General features: G+C 41.6%; 2 protein-coding genes across 9 annotated transcripts in view; both read left to right on the top strand.

Moving 5' to 3' along the window:
- Positions 1 to 21,306, top strand: part of ZNF385C (zinc finger protein 385C) — a 1,559,117-nt gene that overhangs the window by 1,251,847 nt on the left and 285,964 nt on the right. The window lies entirely within an intron of this gene.
- Positions 1,595 to 14,629, top strand: C5_1H17orf113 (chromosome 5_1 C17orf113 homolog). 2 transcript variants are annotated; one of them, XM_078645416.1, is made up of 3 exons: positions 1,595 to 1,912; positions 8,554 to 9,079; positions 12,988 to 14,629. In XM_078645416.1, exons 1-3 carry the CDS (start codon positions 1,896 to 1,898, stop codon positions 14,554 to 14,556), a joined length of 2,112 nt encoding a protein of 703 aa, XP_078501542.1. In that variant the 5' UTR covers positions 1,595 to 1,895; the 3' UTR covers positions 14,557 to 14,629. The 2 variants fall into 2 exon arrangements, with proteins under 2 accessions (XP_078501542.1, XP_078501543.1); XM_078645417.1 differs by having other exon boundaries at positions 8,557 to 9,079.

Below are 21,306 nucleotides of genomic sequence, written 5' to 3' on the forward strand. Positions count from 1 at the left end.
GCACTTCTCTTTGTCTCTTCTCTAATAATGGGTCTCTCCTGATCAGCCTATCTGCCTACCCATCCGCTTCCTTAGGCTCCCAAAATCATCTGCTCTGCTCTCCTCCCGGGTCTCTTTCCCTAATACCAAATCACATTTTCAATAGAAACGCCCCTTGGGACGCCCCTCACGTGGTACATCTTTGCGCGGCAAACTCCATGATGGTACTCTTGAAGACCCTCGTTATAGTTGACCTTGGTTCCCAGGCTTCTTCTTCAGTGCGCTGATACCCCCTGAAATTCCTGGAAACTCCTACAGGCCTGCGCAAGGCGCCACTGAACAAAGTCCCTTTCATTCGAGCTGATTAGGACCCTCGCACCTGCATACAGCTCGTCCTGCAGTGGGCCTCAAATTCCAGACTCCACCATATCTTTAGTCATAAAACACTCTCAAAGCTCGGTGCTGGACACCTCGCGACCTCTTCTCTAACGAGCACATGACGATTTACACGACATGACATTATCTCCTCTGGCCTACTTGATTTACATGCAGCAGGTCCCTGCACTCTTAAAACGTTAACTTGATTTAAACAGCAAACATTCTTAACTAGCATACGTTTCTAAAATAACACATCTATAAAGCATATACTTTTAACCCTAAGTTCAATAGTACATTTGGAAGAACCATGTCAACCTTATCTCACATTAATTTAGCAGCACGTTCAGGTTTGCTGTGAATTGCCCTAAGGCCTACACATTATACTGGATTTTCAAAGTTACATTTAATTCGGACATGATTCTTTTAACATGAGAACATGAGGTTTTCACATATATTCCAACATTTCTACATTAATCTCACACCGTTATAATTATAGTTACTCTACTTAACATTCTATACATTTCACTACTATATATATAAACCACTCTGTATATTTCACTCCTGGATATAAAACACTCGTGTGCAAAACATGTTTAAACTAACTACGTGCTTGTAAATATGGCGTACTTATACATTTTTTCAAACTTGTGCTCTCTCACCTATGTGCCATATTTTCACCATTTTTGTATGGTCCTAAAATGCTTCTGAATCTGGGCACTCGCACCTTGGCCAGGGCATTATCCATTCTATAACATTAGCACTTCAGCCGCTGTAAACACTGTATAAATACTAATAACTTACCATATGGCATTCTATACCAAGCATTGGCAAAGTCAATAGGGCTTGCCTATACAAGACCTATTGGCTTTGTCAATGTTTTTAGCCATATTGTACAGCAGCGCTACCTTCAGTGCAGCATAACTGGAAAAACAATGTAAGCGCTATACGTGGACAACGCTGGCTGTTTCATACAGCTTTTTACCTTTCTTTTAGCCATTTTCAACAAGCTAAAACACCTTAGTTAAGCCAATAAATCTTGGATAGGCAAGACCTACTGGCTTTGCCAATGTTTGTTCTATTGTGTAATGTGTTTGAGGAGCTACTTCTTTTTATTTAAACAATAATATGCTCTTGCTTATTACATTCTCCTCGTTTTGTCACAGTAATATTTGGAGTTGTGTGAAGAGTTTGACGGTGACCTTGCTGCTCCCTTTCCCAGACTAGCTGTGGCGTGGAGAGCTCCCTGCGACTCCCGCTAGGCGCCCCCAGAGCTGCGGTCGGACTCGGAGATCGCAGGCAGTCAGGCAGACGGAGCTCAGAAGATGGCGGCCCCCATGCATCGCTGAGTGTATGCAGGAGGCGCGAGCTCTTTGTCTCTCGCGCTCCCAGCCTGGGATTGCCTGAAGCCCCTTGAAGAAGTCTGTGAACCCGATGCGACCAAAATACTCCCTCCAAGCGACACCTCGGGGAAAGGGCGGGAGCGGCTTCGTTTCTACAGTTCTTTTAGGCTTGGGAAGTTTTTTCAACTATTCCATCTAATGGCAGCCTTTCAGGGGTATGTATCGGCTCTTAAACATGAAGGCAGCAGGGCACAGCATCTGAAGCACTTGTTTGCATCCAGTGTTAGACCCACGATTGGAATTGCACGCCGGTTTTGTTTTTACTGTAATCCTTTCTGCGTAGCGTTTAATTGGGTGGACTGGGATTTCGACAGTAGCCCCGGTTTCTCGTCCCAAACTCCTCATTGTTTAACTATAAAACTCAAGAGTGGTGCTACGGGTGCAGTGTTGGTTCAGAAATGACCACAACGAAAATGCATTTTATTAAATGTAAATATACTGAACTAGGCAGAGAAGGGTGGTAGCTAGCCAGTGCATTTTTTGTTTTGATGTGCATTTGTTATCTGTTAACCTTCTGTTCAGATACCTGTAGGGTTAACAGATAACTAAATGACACAACTTTTTCCGTCCTGTGCTTTTTTCTTGCAAATCATTATTTTCCGGTACATTAGCCCAAGTCCCAGGAAGCAGTGTTTTGCTTGATTAAAGTCCAGATCCGGTAATAGAGAGTGACTAACGCGACGAGACACGGCGACTTTTGATTTAAACAATCCTCCTCCGCTCCCCCCTACAGCAACCACATAGCAAACTGTTCCCGAAAAGATGTTAATCGACTTAGACCATTATTATTTTACGAAAGGAGCAGCATCGTGCATGTAAACATATGAAGTGTTTACTTTTTGTGGCTTTCCGTTTTTCATTTTGTAACACAGTGCATCAATGCTCAAGCTCACCAAGTCCAGTTTTCATCTTTATTAAGGATAACCTCGGTTCATATAACTCTTAATATTGCACTTCTATTGGTTCTGCGCCCTGCAGGCAGCTGATGTTGCTTTACCCAAACATAATCCATGTACCAACCTCGGAAGCAGCGAGTGTTCAGCTCAATTAGCCATCCTCCTGGATTATTCCTTAATTGCTTGTAGCTTTGCCTTTGAATGATTACTCGTGCGTTACAGTCATCAGAATGCAAACAATTGACGTGAGGAGCTGAACTACCTGGTCACTGCTAAGATAGCACATCTTGAGGCCTCTTGGCAAAGCACAATTGGATTGCAAGTGCAGTATAGTGTTTACAGGTTCTAAATTGCTGAATGGTCCTTCCAATAGCACAGCACGTTTCCCAGGATTTAGAACACCCTCGTGATTGGTTTGTAAATTAGGATTCTAAAGTTGACCCACCTGGTGGTAGCATTAACATCTCGCTCTCATTCTCTTTCAGTACCCATTGCCTCTGAAATGGATACAAAATTAAGATTTAGAAATCCATTTACGTGTGATCACCTTGTAAACAAGCTTGGGAAATATCTATTCTTTTTTATACTGAAAGGATGCTCACTCTTCCTTAAGAGGTTGCATGTGAATTGCAGTAGAGAAGCACATTTTCACCCACATGAAATCGTACATAGTACTTTTGTGTGTGTGAGTGAGAGAGCTGCAAAAGAGCTGGAACTGATTTGCACTAAATCGTGGGTAACCCAGGCTGCAAAGTGATGGTGGATCTCAGAATATGATAAAGTATAACATTTCTTCCAGCATCTTCAGCCTAATCTTTATTTACACACTAGGGCACAGAGCCGCACCAGTGGCGTCTAATCATGCACAAGCTTCTCTCACTGACTATGGACACCATGCGGGCATCAACATTTCATGCTTCCCTTCAACAGACAGAGCAGGTGTATCACAGACAGCAGTTTTATAAACTAACCAAAGACACCAAGCAGGGATGATCACATGGGCATCTGCAGTGCAAACATATGTTTGTTTTGACAACACACTGGTGCCAGGTGGCTACAAAAGTGAGTGGGCTTGAATGGAAGTACTGGAACTTGCTTGGTTTAATGGGCCATCTGTAGATGGGAACTAGGGGGGCTGAAATAATGAGTGAGTATGTGTTAGGGAGAACAGTAGTGGGGTCATAAAAGCACTATAAAGTGAAAGGTCTTGTTTAAAGTAGTTCATAGTTCTTTTCGGTACTGGAGTCTAAATTTGTTGATTAGTATTAGGAGTGTTCTCCTTTCGGTGATCTCAGTTTATAGTCTTAAGCACTGAATAATTCTGCCGACCATTGGAATCTCTGAGCATTTTCTCAAAATAAAATAAAAAAACGATTTTATAATAAAAACTCACATTATGTGTTAATCTGCATGTAGATAGTTTAATTTCTTTAAACAAAAACAGTCTCATTCTTATTTGTCACATTTGTAAAAACATTTTCAAGCTAAGCTATTTCACAAATCTGTTTTAAAGGAAACATGAAAGAAAACATGGACAATGTAGGAAGACAGGCTGCAGCCTTCAGAGGCTAGAACACTGATAGTATTCATGTTTGGAAGTCCTATCCTCCAGTCAGTTGTTACCTCAGCTTTTATTGCAGTTCCTTTGAACTGGTCCCTAGATCACTGAGATCAGTGTTCAAATAATTTGGGAACTAGATTCACTCAACACATTTTGTGTGTATGACTCGTCCATGGCTATTTCCTGACTGGAGATATTTTTTCTCACCCCAAAAATGCCATCTCTGTTTGTAAAGTGTACCTCATGTGGCAGAAAGAAGGTGGAGAAGGAGCCACATCTAAATTGTGTTTACCAGATTGACTCAATTCAAATGCATCCACATTACAAGGATTTTTCCAGGATGACTCTTAAGGATAGGCTGAAGATACGCTTTCCTGGGAAACAGGAAGATAGACAGCACCTTGAGTGTTCTGCTTAGAGCTACGGAGAGTGAAGAAAAACAACCTCTTCTACCTCAGTTGTAACCTACCATCTATGATGACTTCCTCAGGGGTAGATCGAAAAAGAGAGCTCAGCATCCTCGCTGACGTCCATTACGTTACGTTGAAGATATGTATTGCGGCTACATGTTTGTCGTTGAGAGCTGGCTCGCTATTGAAGCAGTTCTCAGCAACAAAGCCATGACTGTAAAAGAAGCCTTGCCATCAAAACAGCATTTGACATAGAGTAACTTAATCTTTCAGCTTCCTAGATCAGAAAATTGAAGATTAGACAGATTTGAGCCTCTTCTGAGCTGGAGTACTGCAAGGCATTTTCGCCGGCCAGGCGGACTGCTTCTTCATTTGTGGAGATTTTAGATTCTCCATTCCTAGGACTTCAGGCTTCGCAACATTGGTCAGGTCAAGCATCTGCATTCCATGGGGCTACTCTGCCTGCAGCGACGTAGATGACTTTACAGCTTCCAGAAGGACAAGTTACAATTGCTCTACAGTTCACATTCATTCCAATGGCTGCTAATCTTCCAAGGCGTACTTGTATCCCTCCTAGGTGTACTTCCACTTCCCAAAGAAGATCATGTACACCGCAAAAACATAATTGGAGGCACTGTTATTCTAGGTCAGGACACTCTGGGAACTCGCTATCCATATGCTCATACCACCAGAATTACATATTCATCATCTTTCTTGCCATCATCCAGGATTTCACCTGTTGAGGATATCGGCACATTTCATAACATTTTGGCTAGAAGTACTGCAAAATGTAACATCTTGATGTCCACTCAACGTGCATGTGTTGGTTATGTAATATGTTGAACAGATTAGAAAACGAATTGGCAGACTTCAAAGAATCCATAACATGGCAGCTTGACAAGTCCTAATTCTAAATCGATGATATCACATAACCCCCAACTTTCAGGGCATAACACAGGTTACTGGTGGCAAGAAGAGTAGCATTTAAAACCTTTGCTTTGCACACTGGTCCAGCAATACTATGAGCCAAGCCTTCTTACCATCTAAACTCTGACTATGCAACAAAAGGAGAAACGTAGGATAAGAACAGCACCACTCATGAAAATTCCAATAGGTGAAAACTCCATTTCTGTATAGGCGTGGAAGCTAAAGAATTTACTCCCTCAACGAATAGGGACACCAGCAATCACTGAGAATACAGAAGACAAATAAAGACAGAGCTTTTCCCAAAATCAAGGCCCACGTGATTATCTGACCACAACCTTGTTCTATTTGTATGTATAGTTTGTAGAGACTGCCTGCAAAGCTATTTTCTCATTTGTCACTTACCACCTCATATGTGATGCTACCTTATACGCCATCCTTACAGGTTGTATGATAGTACAACCAGGACTTTAAGTGGGCCGGGTTTCACCGGTGCTGAGCACTGGCAGTTTTTTAAAGGGGGACTCGAAATTGGTCTCTAACGGGCTCTGTTATGTGCCCTGGCACAGGCGGTCTGTTTTTTTCCGGACTGCAATGACAGCAGGCACATTAATGTGCGCTGCTCGTATTGCTCACTTCTCACAAGTGGAGAAGTTACGGCATTACTTCATGCCAGGTGTGCGTTGTAGGGGAGGGAAATCCTATAAAGAGAATCATTTTCTCTCTGGATTTCCATTCTCTTTTTGAAACTCAGGAGCAGCAACATTGTCGTGGTGTCACGAGGGCTTAAATTGGAATCTTTTTCAATATTATATACTAGCCATAGTTTCTGCTTATTTATGTTATGCACCTAACAACCATTGACAAAGCCAATAGTCCTGACTTGTTGTAGGTATGATGTTACTTGCTGTATCATATATCTGGATTCAATGACCGAAACAGCGAAATACAAGTTGGGTGGCACACTATGCTAAGCACAGATTTTTAGCTTAAGTGTTTTTAAATCACACCCTTAATTACATTGACCACGCCCCTTTGAGAGACCCCCCAGATGTTACGTCCCACATAAGTCCCTGGGTACAACACATGCCTGAACAACGCATGCCTGTACCACATGGTCTCTACCATGACCGCGTCATTAGCACGCATGCCTTTACCATGCATGCCTTTACCACACAATTTCGTGGTGAGCCCTAAAAACTGCTCCCTGCCCTTAACCCTAAAAACTGTCCCCCACCCTAAAAACTATCCCCACCCCGAGTCCTAATACCTACCCCACCCCAAAAAATGACCCCTCAAACCAAGCTCCAGCCCCACTTACCTCACTGTGCCCTCTCCCAAATCCTGATAGTCCTTCCTCATCCTATCTTCCACTTATTGTGCCTTCACTCGGCAACTAGACAGTGCATTGCCTTAAGCACGCATATGCGTAGTTAAGGCACATGCGTAGTTAAGGAAAGCGCGGTACGGCTTGTGGGGAAACAGCACACATGGCTCAGCCTGCGTTGTTAAGGCAATTCCATCATTATATGTCTGAAGCACACGTAACTCACCAGAACCCAGCACTAATATAGAACACTGCAACAAATACCCTGCTCCCATCCACGCACCTCAAGAGGTGAACTGAAAGAGGTAGCAATGCTCTGCTGAAATGCTGTAATACAATAGAGCAGCGGTTATTAACCTGTGGTCCACGGACTCCTTGGGTCGATGCCAACTCAAGGGCTTCAAGACTGTTTGAAATTTTAAATGATCTTAACAGATTTATAAAGCATGCATAAATATAGAAGCAAAATGTATAATTGAAAATGTTAAAACGTTTTCTAAATGTGCAAGAATCTGAATTTGGAGGCTAAAACTGAAGTTGGTATCCTCAGACTCATTCGTGGGAGCAGAGCATATACAGCTAATAGAATATTGTTTGAACAGTAGGTGGCCTCAGTTAAATCTAGAAAAGCCTCAACCTTGCCAATAACATTACAATTTAAATGTTCTATTCTCGAAATAAATTCAATATCTCATCATTTGTGTATTTGTTTGATGAATACTTGTTTTTAAATTTATTCGTATTGTTTTGAGTTCAAATTGTCGAAATTGTTTAGGCCAGGACCCCAACTTCCAATAACGACTCCGTCTTTAGATTCACATAATGATTCATTAGGGGTCAACAGAAGTTAAAAGATTAAGAAACATTGTAATACAGTATTCCTGGGGGGGTGCACGCAGTTTCTCAAAAATGAAGAAATATGAAGAAGAGAAGAGCTATTTTATTGAGTAAGTAACTAGTTTATATAATAATGAACAAACCTGCAATGTTAATTGTTATAAAATAAAGACTTCAATGCCGAGTTTTTACATGTTCTTGAAATATAACGACTTTTTCCACATTAACCACAGTAGAATATCCAATGCCAAGGGAATATTTTCCCGATAGTGAGTTGAAAATGTACTTTTTTAAAGGTGTGCAGTACAGCCCTCTGACGCCTACACTAAGATGTATTGACAGATGTTAATTAAGAGACATTAGGAAAATAAGTAATTGCGGGGACTAAATGCCCCTAACAATCCATACAAGGTTATGAAAATAAATGTTTTTCTTATTTAATCAAATTATCTGTAATAATATACACTGTTAGTGATAGATTGGCCTTTAGTAGAAGGATGCCCCCCTGACGCCAGACAATGTTTTGCAACCTTTTTATTTTTAAGGAGATTTAAAAAAAAAAAGTTATGCCTGTGGGTATATGGGGGGTCGAGCCTGAATGCAAAGGCTGATCTTGTTTAACCTCATCCACACAGTAATATGAATCACATGATTAGAGATATTCTCTTAGAAGTAGAACGGAAACATAAGCATTATATGAAGCTAAATTCTTCTCCAGCTGTTTTATGTCCAGACCATCCCTGGCATCGAAGCAGCAGTAGGCCTTACTAAATAAAATGCAAATAGGCTATGCCTTCTGGGAACGTTTTGCTTCATTCGTAGTGTTTGATTTCCCTACCAGCAGCAGTATGGTGTCTCCTGGGAAAAAACCAGCTGGCGAGACCTCGAACTCAAACAAGAAATGCAAACGGTATTTCAACGAGCATTGGAAGAAGGAGTTCACCTGGCTGGAGTTTGACTATGAGCGCAAGCTTATGTTCTGCATTGAATGCCGTCAAGCGCTTGTGAAGAACAAGCATGGCAAAGCAGAAAATGCCTTCACAGTGGGCACAGACAACTTCCAGCGTCATGCCCTGTTTAGGCACGTCACCTCTGGCGCCCACCGCCAGGCAATGGCTGTTAACACAGACCAGCTGGCCTTCGAATCACAACTGCAGCCTCCCCAGGATTTCAAGACAACCATCAAGGTGGAAGTGAACCCATTCAAAGTGGCCACACTGACGACTGCGTACTGGATGGCCAAAGAGCAGATCGCTGTGGAAAAGTTCCATTCCCTGTTGGAGTTGCAGCAGCTCAATATGTGCCAAGCCCTGTTGACCTCCGAAAACAATGAGTACTACTACCCCAACGACATGAAAGACATGCAGGTGTGTAATGAAACTTTTGCATGGTAGTGTATGTTTTGTTTGTCATTATCTATTCCTTTGCCAAATGAGTTTTATTACGCCTTCCAGTAGTTATATAGCTGCAATTTAAAAATATGCAAATTAACCGAACCAATATACAAGTTTAGAACCTTTTTTCCCCAGAGGTGCTCTTGTATCTAACCCTCCCATTCCACAAGTAGATGAATTTTGAGGGTAAATGAGGGACTAAATTGTGGTTAGTTCCATTGCTCTTAGGCTATCCCTTATCTAGCTGAATAGGTCGTCTACTCAGCTTTTGCTTCCTAGCATCTGAAGACCTTTAACTTTTGATGGTAAAAGTATAAGAACTAAACATACACATCTTGCAAGCTCTTTTGCCGTATTGAAGCTGTATGTTTAACAGTTTAGCTGAGATGCCAGCACTTCAAACATTTGAGTTGCCACCGAGGTCCAAGTATAATGGCCTCCCAGAACTAACCAGTGGGATGAGGCTAAGTCTTCATCACCCTAGAGAGGGCTTTTCAGATCTATGTGCCTAGAAAATAGGGTAACCTCTGGTTGTCCCGCCTCTACCTTCTAACTCCGCTTTGGGCGCAAGGGAAAATGTACAATATAGGTCAATGCTGCATTATCAGTAAGAAATACTCACTTTAGACATTTGTGGGGGGAGAAAGGCAGCATCAAGCCTCCAAAGCGCCTTCTCTGACCTGGTATCTTTCAAAAAGCACAAAATGTACTCTGCCACTGTCATGTCTTGATTCCTCATGCTGTTGCAGCTCAGTTCCTGACCTCTGCTTCTCAGCTCGATCTTCATCTTACCCTCTCCTGCTTCTCCTCCCATTAACTCCCAGGCTCACTGCTCCCTACCTTCTAGTCAGACACCTAAGGGCCGCTGTATACAAGTCACACTCGCCATCTGGCAACATGTTCCCCTTTTTAGGGAAGGCCATTCCATCTATGAGGATTCTTCCTCATTCCGTCTATTGTGTGCCTTCTTTCCCTCTATCCTAATATTCCTTTTCCATCTTTCATATTTTACTTTTAAAAACGTTATGTAGTTCATCATATTTTCAATGTCAAGAGTGTACCTGATGTACTGGTTACTCAATGTAATGTGAAAATAGCCAGCCAGTTCTACCCTGCTCACCAAGGCCATACACGTTTAGGCTGATTTATGTTGGAATGAGCTTTGAGAAAAAATATCACATTATTATTGAAAATAATGTTTTTGTGAAATCAACTTTGCCTTTCCCTGACATGAATGAATAGTAGAATCCAGAAAAAAACTCAGACCAAAAACGAATTCAACAGAACTCAAAATCCCTTTAAAGCACTTTGCAGATAAGACAAGCATGGTACAAGAATACATAGCTCGTGATGGAAAATACAGTATAAAATCTAAGGACCTGATCAATAAATAATTATGGGAACTGTCAAAATTAAAAATAGATGAATGAAGAAATGGCTGTGTTAGAAAGGGGAACACTTAAGCAAAGCATGTTCCAGGAAAATATCATCAACAGATATAAAGTATTATGGAAAACGTAGGTAATTCTTAGAAAAGGCTAGCTCTTTGTGAACCATAGCTTCTTTTCTGCCTTCTTGACCAGAAATCGGAATAGCTCCTTGCTTGTGTGTTCCCCAGTTGGTTCAAGGCAATGCAGGCTCTGCTACAAAGACTGCACGCAAAACATTTAACATGCATGCTCGGCTTTCACAAGCTGACTTTTGAACCAAACATTCCACTTAAAATACAAAATTTTTTATTTATTCAAATTGAATATTTTACCCAAAAGAATGTAAAATTGCAAAAAAGTATCCCCTACTCCACAGGTAGAAAGAAGTATGTATAGTTACCATAGTACCACATCAAAATACATGAGGTCACCATAATGGACACAAAGCATGGGTTAAAGCAATGTCTTGACAAGTGATTATACTACTTCTGTGTACTCTGAAATTCTTTATTTGCACTGAGATCTGATTCAACTTACTGGCCTTTTCGCACTATCAATGACTTTTTGCTTAACCATGAAATCCTAAACATTTTGTTCGATAATAGCTCATAAAACACCAAAACTTGTCCACTGTAGTCGGTTCTCTCTGATGCTACAGAGCAGTCCGATGAATTCCCGACGAACAAATACTGGTGTGTGACATCTTCCATCACTGTTCATCTTCACAAAGTCCCTCGATTGCAAATATTAATTGATCGGTTAGTGGTCTATAAGGCATTCCACTCATTTCAGGGAAACCTATCCACTACCGATCCTAAAGCATATACAGCAAGATGTGTCACTAGATACACATATTTACTCAATCATGCTTTTTTCTATTTTCTGCCTTAACAGGCATTTTATGATGAGTGTTGCACATAGCACCCTATCAACGTAACTGCATACCTGACACCCTCGCAAAAATAACATTCTTCGCCCAACTTCTTAATCTTCCTTCAAGGAGCCAGAAAGGGAATAAGTAATGTAAGACAATGTTATGTTCAACTACTACCATGGCCAGAGTGCTTAACCGGAAGATTAATAACATCAAGTGGTTGCTGAATTGTTAATTCTTAAAACATTTTCCTAATTACATGCATTTTAAAATCAAATTAATTTCAGTCACTCTTGGATGTTAGCCAATCATTTCAGAATGTCCTATTTTGCAGCAGATAGGTTGAACACGCTAATTGGATTTTTTTTTTTATCCCCTGGTGCTCTCTCTGCCACGCAGAAAAGAAGTTATTTCGCAGATGAATGGTGTCTTCATTAAAATGGTAAAATGTAGCAAAACAAAGGGCTTGTGAGCACCTACATATAAAAAGGTTGCATTACTATGATGGGGGGCAAAACAAGTGTGCAATTGATTGACGGAGACATCTGTTAAAAATGCTTGACATTTTAAAACATTTTAAAAATTGTCATATTTTCAAAATGGAGCAACATTAGCATTGGTTGTGCTCCATGCGTTGCACATATGATCTATTTCGTCATGTGCTGAAACTTGAAAATCAGCCTCTAGCATCTGTAACCCCCTGGCCAGTTTAGCAGAATATTGTATAAGCAGAATACCTATTTTTTTAACTGTGAAGGTTGTGGTATAAGAGCTGTCGGATTCTGGCCATAAAAACAAAGTAGTGGCCATAGACCCCTCTCAATAGCCTTCTAGTCTGCTTTCAGCATAGGCTCTTGTAAGAGGAAACTTCACTCCTGGTGGTTTTAGTGCTGGGATCTTCACAATGCCTCATGCTAAAATTCAGTCTGATTTTCAAAATTGCCATCAAATTCATAAATTATGAATACCCAAGTTTTGTTTATGTTAAGGTAGCCCATTCATATTCACGATGAATACTCTGAAAGACTTGCTGAATCCTTACTATTAGCGATCACAGCACTACTGAAAATCTTCAATGCACGGTGACAATATGATATGGCACTTTCCTCTCCATTGCACTGAATATTTCTCTTTGGCAGATGTTATGACGAGGGCTAAGTGCTATATATGGAATAAGGCTACTACAGTGCTACACTGGAGTGTGAAGGAGTTATTTTGTGGAATGCTCCATCGTTCTTCATGGATGAGGCTAACACTTGAGCATTGTCATAAAATGTATATTAGGCATAGCTTGAGTAATTGGTTGCTTTATAATGTGCAGCTAAAATACTGGCGCAGACAGAGGTTTCTACTTCTTTTTTTGTCCCTTAATAACCACCCTTTCTTACATTATCCTCAGAGTTATATTGAATACGTTGCATTCATTCATACAAATCTATTCGTGGGAGACCAACTGGGGAAACGCAGGTCCTGCGGAGTTAATATCACTTAAAATAGTCAAGTGTACATTTATTATGTTTATTTGCAATACAACTCATTCATTTAATGTTTTGTACTTTTTATTGATCAATTTTTAGGCAGCAATTGTTCACGTTCTTCACAAGGAAGATAGGCAAAGATTGAAGTCTTCTCCTTTCATTGGACTTGTGGTGGACGAAATTGTAGACGCCATGGAGCGCAGAAGCCTTGTAATGTTCTCAGCAACCGTGTCTCCCTGTGATGGAAAATTATCTATTACCTTCTTAGGCACCTATAAACTGACTGGTTGTGAATCCTTCGCTGTGGCAGACAAAGTTGTGGAAGTCATGCATTCCTTCGGTGTCCCCACAATGAAGTTGGCTTGGCTGAGTTCTGGGGGTTCCGCATTGATGTCTCATAGATCAGACGGTGCAGGAATCAAGCTGAGGTCTATTTGTCCACTGTTAACTGAAATGCACTGTTTGTTCCATAGTGACTCCTTGTTTCCGGCTGACAGTGTTCTAAATATTGACTATGTCCAGAAATATGAAAGCACAGTGGATGCAATCTTCAGACTATATTCAAATTTGAAAGGAGAAAGTCACTGCCTTGAAGACCTACAGAGTGTTCCTAGTTTATGTGATATTGACTTGCAGGGTCCACAACCCATTCGGTGGACATCTGTTTTGCCAGCAATCGAAACCATTGACTCTTCTTGGCCAACACTGGTCCTGCTCCTTGAAAGTGAATCTGAGAAATCTCCTACAGCTGTTGGGCTATATGAAGAGCTGAAAAAGTTCCAGTTTGTTGCTTTCACTAAAGTCCTTTTGGATATTCTTCCCATTTTTCAGAAACTAAAGCTGTTCTTCCAGATAGAGGACTTAGATCTCTCTATGGTGAAACCCATTGTCACTGCCTCAGTGGCAACACTGCTGGCTCAAAAGAGAACAAGGGGCCAAAACTTCCAAGAGTTTCTTAATGATATGAATGAACATCCAGGGGACGTCAGTGAGAGCAGGATGTACTACAAGGGAGTTGAGCTAGTACACTGCTTTAAAGTAGATGTGGAGAACTTTGACCAGCTGAAAGGCTGTTATCTGGAAAGTGTTTGTGAGAACTTGCAGAACAGATTCCCTAACCCCGTGCTCGATTTGGTCAATGCACTCTCTACCATCTTTAGCCCCAGATGTTATCCCCAGACATTCGAAGACATCGAGAGTTATGGGAACAAAGAGCTGCATCTTCTATTACAGTACTACTCCCGCATGGTGGTTTGTGAAAGAGCCATGAATGATTTTCCTCTCTTCAAGCGCATCGTGTTCAGCCTCAGCCAATTGTCCTGTAGGGACGTGTGTATCAAGCTAGTGTATTCAAACTCAGAAATGCATGAGTTGTTTCCAGACTTTGCTGTCCTGGCTGCAATTGCTTTGATCCTCCCCATTGGATCTGCTCTTTTTGACCAGATGAACATGGCCAAAGAGGTTTTGAAGCACAGCCAGTGGCATTACACATCTGAGGAAGGCTTGTCCAATGCCATGAAGATCGCGGTGGACGGACCAAGTATTGAGCAGTTTAACTTTGCATCAGCAATTGAATACTTTGAAAATATAAAGCACTGTCATTTGATGATGACCCAAATGAAACAACAAACAGAACTGAATATGCTCGGTCTTGGTTTAGAGGATTAGCTCAAAGGAAATATTCTTTTAAAGCCAACGCAAAAATAGACATGGTTTGTAGACTATTGCCTTAAAACATCAATTGAAAAATTATAGTGCTTTTCTTATCTACCACTGCCCATTTACTAGATAATAATCCATGGCACAGGAAAAGAAAAAATTAAAAGGCCAAGCAAATTCATTTGTAGTAGCCGCTTAACATTCCAGGCCTTATTACTTTTGGGGTGGGGTGGGGGGGCACAGCTCTTCCTTCTAACAAGAGAGGTGGTTTCGATTTTTTTCAACCCTTTTGTCCCATGCCACATCTGTCTTGTAAAGGGGATTTATAACGCAGCTACACAAATAGTTGTTAGCAGTTTATAAGATGTGTAATTCTCTCCTGCAGTGTGAGAATAGAGAGATACCACTTACCGTCTTTGCTGCCTTGATCTTTGACCAAATATGCATAAACTCAAGAAACCCAGATCTCGAGGTTAATGCGGAGGAACTTTTTATAATTGTGTCTAAATTGGATTCCAAAGTTATAGGACCTGATGCATCAAAGGGTTTTACCCATTCTGTGTCTATAGGAAATAAATTGATAAACGAGGGCATTTGTTGATTTGGGAATAGAATATTGTCAGAATGGCTTTTGCTGAAATATTATGATCGGAATCTTTTGATTTGAAAATGTACCCTTTACACTTAATTTACCTCTTTGCAAAAACATTGTAAGATATTGGGTTAAAGTGCATGTTGCATTTTTATGGCAGAGCCTTTTTCGCTATACTGTTTTTTATTACATATAGTTATTAATACTGTGATGGTCTAATATGGTGTCACTAGAGCATTTACCCTCTAAAAAAGCACTTTCAAGTAAACATTTTCCATTAGTTTTTTTGAAACACTTAATTTTTCCTGTAGAATTAAAAAAATATATATATAAAAAATAGCTTTATATATGTTCATTATATGCATGGGAATGCCGGGATGGCTTTAATTGATGACTGAACTATGGCTGGATCATCCGTTCCAGTCCTACTGAAGATGACAGATGTATTTTTTAAGCACATATATATGTGCTTAAAAAATACATCTGTCATCTTCAGTAGGACAGAAACAATATATGTTTGGCAGTCACTTTGAAAATATTTTGTGCATATAAAATGCTTTCATTTTAAATTCGTCATTTAGAAATTGGAGATTAAATAATAACTGTGTACAAGATGAGACATGTGTATGTATGTGTATATATATATATATATATATATATGTGTGTGTCTCATCTTGTACACAGTTATTATTTAATCTCCAATTTCTAAATGACCAATTTAAAATGAAAGCATTTTATATGCACAAAATATTTTCAAAGTGACTGCCAATTCTGGGGTGCCAAAGATATATTGTTGTATTGAAAGGAGACCGTATGGGATAAATGATCAGGGCTCGAAAATTCCACTCGACCGCTCGTATAGTCGAGCTAAATTTAACAAGGTCGAGCTGTTTTTAGGTCCTACTCGCCGCTCTCGACCGTTCGCATAGTCGAGCTAAATTTAACAAGGTCAAGCTGTTTTTAGGTCCTACTCGCCCTTTCTGGCGAGTAGGAAAACAAACCAACTTTTGTCCTCTGTCTGTGAAAATGGAGCAAATGTGACAAGATAACAAGATTTAAAGGCATTTTTATTGCTCACAAAGATAATGAGCAATAAAGATGCCTTCAAATCTTGTTATCTTGTCACATTTGCTCTGCTTTCACAGACGAAGGTCAAGTAGGTTGCATTTAGGTCGAGGACATTTTTTAAGGTACTAGTCCTGTAGGACTAGTACCATTTTTTTGATTTTGCGAGCCCTGCTGATACATTTCTCTCCACCTCAGCACTTTTATCCACAAACCCCGTTTCCCACCAACATTGGGTGTAATAGAAAAGACTTGATTAATAAGCACTATCACAGCTCTCTTAAAAAATCACTTCCTGGCTTGTTGGCACGCTCTTCCGCACTATTTGGCCCCTCCACCAAAATAGATGATGCAACACAAGATGAATTTTCATATGCATGAAGAAGGGTAGTTGTTACTGCCCTCCACGGTTACCCACAAATATGCAGACAGAATTGGTACAGCTATTAAATCTAAGACCGGGCTTACGTGAGTCTGTTCTGTGGTGACCATGGATCTGTCTAGGGCTCTAGCCTAACCAATGGTCTTTCCTGAGGCCATTTTCCTGGTGATTTTCCTGTATAAATGGAAATATAATCACCTGTGACTTGTTGGCAAATGGAATGTATCTAGCTTAACTAACTTCTTGGCAGACAATTTCTAAGTCTTTTATCAGTAAGAAATCATTTTAAGATATATTTGTGTAGGTGGTTTTTAAACTGGAGCATTTCTATGACACTGCTCTGCCGTCTGTGCGTAGAGAGGTATTTTTCCCAGTGCGGGTTAGTGGTGCTTCTCATTAAAGTCTTTGTACAGTTGTTACAAATATTGAGTGAAACATGATCATGTGCTAAGCTTTTGGAAACTGGTGTACTGTATTTTTAAAGGACATATATATATATATATATATATATATATCTATATCCAAATGCAATAGTAGATAACAATGATTTGAGGTCTGCTCAGGCTCAGATTGTATAATATGCTGACGTCCAAAAACAGATTTATGTTTGTATTGTTTTTAACATAGAATGTAATAGGAAACCTTTGTAAGCAATAGTTTGTGTAGTCTGTGAGTGTTCCAGTAGTGTGCAACCAAAGAAAGAGACCAAAATTGTGCCTGTTGACAGCACACACTGTGTATAACGTTCCTTTCTAACAGAGCCAGTAAATCAAGAATTAGTTATGATTAAGCCTTTGCTATAGCCCACACCATCAAAAGTTTGTCTGAAAATAACTCTCAAATTAAGTATAATGGGGTTGCCCTGTGTCCCTCAGAACCTGAGTATATAATTATAAACGGGGAGGGGAGTTGGCCTAACGGCTAGGGCGGTCGACCTCGAATCTGGGGAACTGGGTTCAAGTCTCGGCAAGGACGCTGAACATCCTGTGACTGGGCAAATCACTTAATCTCCCCAAAATGAATGTGTGTCCTCATGTAACGTAACTGGTGCTATGTAAAGCGCTTTGATACCCGATTCGGGTCAAGTTCCCGATTCATAAAAATCTGCAAAAAAAAAAAACTACAAGTGGTCTGTTGGTGCCACAATTCTGACAGGATTTGTGAGAAATGCTATTTACTAAGCATTGGATATAAAGGGTCCAATAATGATCCCTATAAGGCAGCGTATGAGCGCTTCTAAGAGTGATTCCTTACAAGCCTCTGCATACTGAAATTCTTACTGTCAACAAACCACTACACAAAGAGCAATTCATCAATAACGTGTATTATTCAGCTGTCCTAACACACAGATTACACATAATAGGATACATTCAACTGACATAACATGGAAAATCAAAAGTTTATAGAGTTCACATATACACACGAGAACATAAAAGACACACATAGTCGAATGTCCTCAATTATGAAGCTCAAGGTATCCTTGTATTTTTTCCTTTTTTTTATTTTTTTATTTTTTTATTAAAGACCTTTATTGCACAGTAGTGTCAGGACACAGCTTAAGGCCTACAACCTCTGGGGCCGGCCGCGAGCATTCAGTAGGTAAATGTACTATGCAAAGAGTTACACAGCCTTTCAGCCGGCATCCCTGGGGCCCGGCGGCAAATATACATAGTGTGCTCAAGAAGCTGTTATCGATGTACTAAGGTCTGCTTTTTAAAACTGTAACACCAAACTGTTCATGTATTCAAAGGCACAGCTGTAGAAAAACACTGAGTTAATTCAGTGGGTAAATAAACATAGATCCTCAATGGCGTTATCCGCAATAGTAGGGATACACTCCCGAACCACACCCAGCACCCTCCACTCCTGTAACGGTCTGGAGGCCCTTGAAGCTGCACGACTCATCCCCACCCACAGCCATAGTATAGTTGTAATCCTCAATCTGACACATACTCATCAGAGTCTTCCCTCGGTGGTTCACAAATGTTTCCCCTATACCTATTCCACGCTCCCCAGATCAGACCCCATTTCCTGGGGCAACCCCTCTGGACAAACACCGCCCTCTCAGCCACCATCGCATCATCCATGTCGCTGCACCATTCTCTTAGTGTGGGTAACACAGGCGAGCCCCACCGCTTAGCCACATTGCGTTTCGCGACCATCAAACCCAACATCACCCAATCCTGCTGTCGATGAGTTAAGTCCGGTGCCTCCCATATGTTCAGTAAGCAGCAGCGCGGGTCGGGCAGCAGGGAGGCAGCCATTGTCTGAGAGATAGTTTGCATCACCGCTGTCCAATATCCTGCCAACCTCCCGCAATCCCAAATGGTGTGATAGAACGTCCCCCTTTCTCCGCAGCCACAGAGACAGTAATCGTGTTCAGCCTTCCCTATCTTGTGCAGGACCGTCCTGGTATAGTATGTACGGTGCAATATTTTCAGCTGTACCAGTTTAAGCCTGGAGGGAATCGCTGTCTCGCGTGGCGACGAGAGAGCCTCCTGCCACTCCGAGTCATCTAGGTCCCCCACATCTGCCACCCAGGTGGAACGCAGTTTGGACAACATGTCGGGGAGATTATTAACTAGTTTCCGGTACGTGTAAGAGGTGGCTTTTTGGGGCATGTGTTCAGTTAACAGTCTATCTTCTAGGGGGGTAGAGTCCTGTAATTTCGTTCCCTCCGGGATGGCCGCCCTCAGTGCATGCCTTATCTGCATGAACCTGTAACGTTCGGACATAGCCATATCGTATTTGGACTGTAGATATTCAAAATCCACCACTTTATGGTTTTTCCAGAGGTCCCCCACCACTGAAATGCCTATTGCGTCCCATGCCTTGAACCCTTTGGTAGTGCCCATGTAACCTAACCTGTAGGAATCCCACAGGGGCGTCGTCTGTGTAACGGTGTTCGCACATTGAAGATGTCTGTGTGCTTTATACCAAATTTGAATTGTGTGACGGGTGGGGCCCTGTAGCTCAGTCGGGATGGTGCGGCTATACAAGTGTCGCAGCAGGCCCCTGGGTTCGACATTATGCCTGTCTGCCATGTAGGCTGGATCCGTTTGTGAGGCGTGTAACCAATAATTGATCTGTTTGAGGTGGGCAGCCCAGTAGTATAATTCTATACTAGGGAGTGCTATACCCCCATCGTACCAATCTTTCACCAGTTTGTCCTGAGCAATACGAGCCGGCTTCCCGTCTCAAAGCAGAGTAGAAACTGCCGCTGCGATGGCTTTGAAATAGGAGGGAGGCACTGGAAACGGTGAGTTTTCAAGGAGGTACAGAAACCGGGGCAGTGCCATAATTTTGAACAGGGCGGCTTTGCCCAAAAGGGTGAGCGGAAGTGAGCGCCACACTTTGACATCTCTAATAAACCGGTCCAGGGGGGGTCTCAGGTTCAGGGCTTGGAATTCGTCCGGGCTAGGAGTGACAAAAACTCCAAGATATTTAAAGGGGGCGGTAGTGTAATTTAACTGACAGTTACTCGGCAGTGGGGGGGGTTGGCCCGCAAGTATGAAGAGAACCGACTTCGACCAGTTAATTCTGTAGCCCGATACTCTCCCGAACTGTTCGCAAACATTGAGCAGTACCGGGACAGATTTCTTTGGGGAAGTGAGATAAAGCAGGACATCATCCGCGTATAGCGATATCCGATCCTCCCACGTCGGTGAGCACCGGATACCCCTAATGGATGGTTCCCATCTAACCCAGATCGCAAGCGGCTCCAGGATCAGTGTAAACAGCAGAGGGGATAATGGGCAACCCTGCCTCGTCCCACGCCCCAACGGGAAGTCCCTGGAGATGTGGCCATTAGCCGCTACCTGAGCCAAGGGGCCTGTGTAGAGCAGGCGGACCCATGCACAGAATTGGGGGCCGAAGCCCATGTGGCGAAGCACCGCGAATAAGTAAGGCCACTCTACAGTGTCAAACGCCATAGTGGCGTCCAGGGAAAGCAATACCGCCGGTTCCTGTATATAGTCTCGAGTATTTTTTCCTTTTTATATTTGTAGGATAGCTGACGCAGGTCATAGGATAGTTATGCCGGCATTTTGAGACTCTGATAACATGTTAATGGTTGTACATTTTAGATGGTCTTCCTCAGGACTAAAAAAACAGCCTCCAATGGGAGAATCCAGGAACACAAAATGAGCATCCTGTGGAATATCATCAATGTATATTCCATGTCAGCATGGTCCCTAGCCGCGGTACGCAAGGTGTGTAAACTGGGATAGGTATCTCCGAAGAAACAATACATGGATACCTTGAGCTTCATAATTGTGGACAGTCGATTACGTGTCTTTTTTTTCATGTCTGTATATGTGAACACTAAACTTTTGATTATCCATTTTATATCAGTTGAATTTATTGTGTTATATGTAATCTGTGTGTTATGGACAGCTGAATAATACATGTTATTGATGAACTGCTCTTTGTGTCATGGTTTGTGGACAATACGAATCTCATTGTGCAGAGGCTTGTAAGGAATCACTAATAGAAGCTCTCGCACTCTGCCTTACAGATGTCACTATTGGACCTTTTATATTCATGCCGGAATTGTGACACCCGACAGAACCACTTGTAGTTTATAATGTAAATAACTCTCAGCGCTGCTGATTTGATTTGGCCATCCCTTGCTATTGAAGGTCTAGACACAGTTGTTGATTTTTCCATCCAAAGCTGTGTAGAGATCAAATCATCAGAGGTTTTATGTGATCAGTGCGCT

Source organism: Lissotriton helveticus, chromosome 5_1, assembly GCF_964261635.1.
Source record: "Lissotriton helveticus chromosome 5_1, aLisHel1.1, whole genome shotgun sequence".
In the NCBI taxonomy this organism is placed as follows: Eukaryota; Metazoa; Chordata; class Amphibia; order Caudata; family Salamandridae; genus Lissotriton; species Lissotriton helveticus.